The following is a 5,000-nucleotide window of genomic DNA, read 5'->3' as shown; positions in this document are numbered from 1 at the left end:
CGACCCGTCCCGCTCGACAAAAGGGGACGATCTCTCCAGAAAGCCGCCGCTGCATTAATCAGCTCCTTTTTCACTGCGAAAGTCGAGCCCCCTACGCCCGTAGAGCCCCGGGCCGCGTGGAACGCCGTCGTCTTTTACGTTCGTAATAAAAAAAAAACAAAAAAACATAAGTCGCCCACGCGCGCGCGGGGGGGGGGGGCGGCACATGTGGCCTCGCGCCGGCGTCCCGGGCTACTGTGTGACGGGGCTGTGGTGACAGTCTTCCTCCCGCGCTGATTAGAGGAACAAAAAAAAAATAAATATATAAAAAAACACGATAAGAAGAAGGGAAAGTGGAGATATCAAGTGACACCCACCCACGTCATTTATGTATGTTGGAGATCACTGTGTATTTGTCGGCAGTGTGATTATCCAGTTAACCACAACAACCCCCCCCACCGCTCACCTCTTCATCACCGCGGAAAGACCAGATCTAATCCCAGTCTTGAAGTAGAATGAATTCTGATTTATTTATTTTTTCCTATTTCGCCCTGTCAACTATGTGTTCCCCCGGTTCAGTTTTGAGATGCGATATCTATCTATACCTCACATATTTCACAAGGCGCAGTGAGCCCCCCCCCTTTTTATTTTTTATTTTTATTTTTTTTTGTTGTCGTCTGCTCCAATTGTTTGCAGGCTTTTTGGTTTTACTGTAATTCCAAAAGCCCTGTGGAGGGGGTGACTTACAGAGGCAGCTGCACCGCTGACAGCCCGGGCTCCGTTTCGCTGCTTTTGTGCTCGCTAGGTTTGTGAACGCATCCTCCCCGCTTCCCCACCGGCGGACGGACCGTTTCCTTTCCTCGCGGGGACGTTAATGCCTGGAAAATGAGAGAAGAAAAAAAAAAAAAAAAAAACAACCACAAAAAAAAAAAAAAACAGAAACCGAAAAAAAATAAGATATTTCAACATGTCTTCTGCCTTTATTCAACACGAGCCATTTGCTAATTTCTGTTGTTTTTCCCTTTCTTCTTTCTTCCCTACCCTTCCTCCCGCAACATCCCCCACCCCACCCTCCCCTTATCTTCTCCATCTAACCACACTCCCCCACCCAACACCCCCCCCCCCCCCCCCCACACACACACACACCTTCCCTACCCTCCTCTCTCCCCCCGCCAGCAGCCGAGCCCCTCTCCGTCTCCGCCATCGGAGCGCCATCGGAGCGCAGCTCGGAGCACTCGGAGGAGAGCGCCGGCGTCAACGGGCACCACCACCGCCACCACCACCACCATCACCACCAGCCCCCCAATGGGGGCCGGCTGGTGCGCCTGGGCCCCGACGGCCACCCCTCGCTGCCGGAGCAGGACCTGCTGACGTGCGGCCAGTGCCAGGCCACCTTCCCCCTGGCCGACATCTTGCTCTTCATCGAGCACAAGCGGAAGCGATGCCACGGGCCGCCGTGCCTGGCCGTGGGGCGGGGCCTCGACAAGCCCCCGTCCCCGTCCCCGGGCCTGGCCCTCACCCCGTCGCCCGCCCTGAACGCCCTGCGCGGCCAGCGGCCCGTGGAGGTGGGCGTCCAGGCCACGCTGGCCGAGGACTATGACCGCGAGAGCCGCGCCAACGACCGCTTGTCGTTGCCGCCCGGGATCTGTCCGAAGCAGGAGCACGTCCCAGGTAACCGTCGACCTACGTCCACCAGCTCCCTTTCCTGGGGGGGGGGTGGAGGCCATGTCACAATGCTTATTTAGGTGTCGCCCAAATTATGGGTAATTTATAGGACGGTTTTGAATGGGAAAACAAATCTTTGACAATACGGTTGCGATGGCTAAGTTAGCGCCTCTGCCGGGGCCGGTCCGTCGCGTGTGTTGTCTGCACAATCTCTGGAAAGACAATGTCATGTGATATACACAGGTGTGTGTGTGTGTGTGTGTGTGTGTGTCTGTCTGTCTGTAGAAACACCTTGTCCTCCAGCCTCTGCACAGGCTGCAAGCGCTCCCTCCAAATCTCGTGGGGGGAGGGGGGTTGTAGTCTGAAGTGTGTCGCTGCTGGCGTGAGTAGCAGTGAACCTAAACACACACACGCCAAGGCGTCTTGGCTAAAGCAAGCTGTTTGATTGGCCCAGAGGTGCGTTGCGTTCGTTTCTTTGCCGGGTTTGATCAGTGAAACCGCAGCGGGGCGGGTGTGAGGAGACTCCCCCCCCGGACACCCGAGAGACTACGCCTCCGCTCTTCACTGGCTGACACACACACACACACACACACAAACAGGGTACGGTGTAATTTATGACGCCATAGTCGTTCTCTTTTTAAAACCGGAAGATCTCGACGTCACATCAGGCGGCCCGTGTGTGTGTGTGTGTGTGTGTGTGTGTGTGTGTGTGTGTGTGTGTGCATGCGTGCGTGCGTGCGTGCATGTGTGTGTGTGTGTGTGTGTGTGTGTGCGCACGCGTATGTTTCTGTGTACTGGAGCGAGAGACATATGACGTAGCTTTCTGTTAACGTGCACTGAGTCGGGCGTTTGTTGGGGGGGTGGGTGGGTGGGGCAAAGGCCCCGCCCGAGCTCTGACCCCCCCCTGAAAATATTTAGGGTGAGGTCTGCTTGGTCTTGCGTCTTCTGTGATGACTCCATAGATCTGTAGCAAATCGTGTTCTGACAAACACACACGCACAGGGTCAGCATGTGTCAGTACATGTGTATGTGCACATGGGTATTGGTGTGTATTTGTGTGTGTGTGTGTGTATGTGTGTGTGTATGTGTGTGTGTGTGTGCGCTGTGCGCCATGCTGCTTTCTCTCTCTCCGACTCTCTCATGTGGCCTTAGCAGATGTGTCCTGCTCTTGCGGTGGTTTTCCCCCTCGCTGCCACATCTGAGTTTGCTAAAAACACAGGCCTGCGTTCCCCCTCTCTCTCGCCCTCTCGCTCTCTCTCTCTCTCTCTCTGTCATTCACACACTCTTCTGCTCTCCCTTTCTCTCTCTCTCTCTCTCTCTCTCTCTCTCGCTCTCGCTCCTTCACACACTCTCTTCCCTCTTCCCCGTCTCCACGCCCTCCACTCCATCGCCGTTGTTCCCGTGCCTCGCTTTCCCCTCCGCTACTCCGGTCCCGTCTCGGTTCCAGGATCCGAAGGAGGGGAAAAGGGGGTTTTGCTCGAAGGAAATCAGCGTTTTTCTTCCCCAAATTTTTTGCCTCCTCAACCCTCTCTATTTCACTCCCTCCCGTTCTCCTTCGCACCCGTCACCCATTTAGCGCCGTGCAGTAACTAAATGAGAGGCAGGCGATGGAGTGAGGGAGCAAAGGGCCTATTTTAGTTTTGTTCGCTCGCGGAGGAGACGTTGTTTATTTAAAGTACCTTAACACCACTAATTATTTGTTGCAGTGTATATATTCCTTTTTTCTCCGCTTTCTGTGCATTTTAATTAGTAGCAGTATTCGGTGGCGGGCTGCCTGTACTAAATTAGCCGTTACAGAGTGTGTGGGTGTATGTGTGTATCCGTAAGTGTGTGTTTCCTCACTCACACACACTAAACACACACACACACACACACACACACACACACACACACACACACACACACACACCAGTGTTCATACGTTATCACTCAGCTAGTGGAGTGCAGAGGATGTATCATGTTGGAGTCTTGTTTTTTTTTTTCGGGGGTATTTCTTTTATTTGGATGTCTGTGTGTGCACGCATTTTTGTTTGTGGGACTTGTGTTTGTGTGTGTGTGTGTGTGTGTGTGTTTGTGGTTATGACTAAACTCATGAATAAGGACAAGCTGTTGTCTAGCGAAGACATGTCACATAATTTTATATTAAATCTATGTGACGCTGTGTTCTTATTTTTTTTAAATATAAATTTATGATTTTTTGTTATTGACAAGATCCAGAACAGCGGCCAGAAAATAGTTTGAAATTGACGACAGAGACTTTTTATTTTCCTTATTGGCAAAGAAGAATACAGTCGCTCAGCTGGAATGACTTAGTGGAATACCAGTGTGTGTTTGTGTGTGTTGTTGGTGGGAAAGTTTGGGTTGAGTGTGTGAGAGGGACAGGGAGAGTATTTTATTTTGCAAATTCAGTTTGTGTCCCTTGAGTAGCCATAAACACACGCGCACACACACACACACACACACACACAGACACACACACACACACACACACTCACACTCACACTCACACTCACACTCTCTCGCTCTCTCTCGGCAGTGTCTAAACTGGGTTATTAGACCGATTTACATCATAATGCCGGCGTCTGGTGAGCGTTCAATAGCGTCGCGTGTGAACGTGGTGTATGAAAGGCGGCGTTGTGGGAACTTCTCGTCACTCGGCTGGAACAGCTGAACGGCCAGACAGGACAGTAGCATCATAGTTATTCATATACATTTCACTTCCAACAATGATTCCAAGCTCGCTCTCCCCCAAAAACAGAACAGTTCCTATGTATGGATCTGAATGAAGGAAACTGAGGGAAATTAAAAGGTGAAAAGATTCATTTATAATGCGTATTTCCAGATCTTTTAGTCACTGCGAAGACAAATGACACAATTGGCAAAAGAAATATATATATTTTTACACTGGTCATTCATTCATTTCTGACCGCTGGTGTAAAAATACAATAATAAAAAAACAATAAATGTTCAAATAGTATCATATTTGAACGATATAGTCTGAAATAAATTCTAATAACTTTTGAGAATGATGAAGGTATAATTGTGTCTGTTTTATATTTGTAGATATTAGAGTTAGTATTGGATTTTGTAGATATATGAATATCTTCAAATACGTTTCCGTGAGTCATTTTGTCTGATTGGTTTGGATAAATAGGAGGATGCCAAACCTGTCGAGATATTATCCAATATTTCATCATCAGTGAACATTCCACTTTATTCCATAAATTAAGTGTATTGTAGTGGATCCCCCTTCTCCCTTCTAACTCGCTACTTGGAGTCGGTTTTCATTGTTTTTATGTTTTTTTTTTTCCGACTGTGGCGTTAAAAAGCAGCGGATGCCATGTCGAGAAATGCAG

At 49.7% G+C, this 5,000-nt stretch overlaps 1 protein-coding gene across 3 annotated transcripts in view; it reads left to right on the top strand.

Annotated features, from left to right (window-relative positions):
• bcl11aa (BCL11 transcription factor A a) overlaps nt 1–5,000 on the top strand; it is a gene marked incomplete at both ends in the record, with an annotated part of 40,012 nt that overhangs the window by 3,259 nt on the left and 31,753 nt on the right. Inside the window, one exon of one of the 3 annotated variants that reach the window (XM_080017171.1) lies at nt 1,159–1,650. In XM_080017171.1, coding sequence (XP_079873297.1) covers nt 1,159–1,650 — 492 coding nt within the window. Of the gene's footprint in view, nt 1–1,155; nt 1,696–5,000 lie in introns of all 3 variants that reach the window. The other 2 variants (XM_080017170.1, XM_080017169.1) reach the window with 2 other exon arrangements.

This window comes from Zeus faber (assembly GCF_960531495.2).
Source record: "Zeus faber genome assembly, chromosome: 16".
Taxonomy (NCBI): domain Eukaryota; kingdom Metazoa; phylum Chordata; class Actinopteri; order Zeiformes; family Zeidae; genus Zeus; species Zeus faber.
Note: the sequence above shows the minus strand (reverse complement) of the source record. Positions and strands in the feature narration are given on the sequence as shown.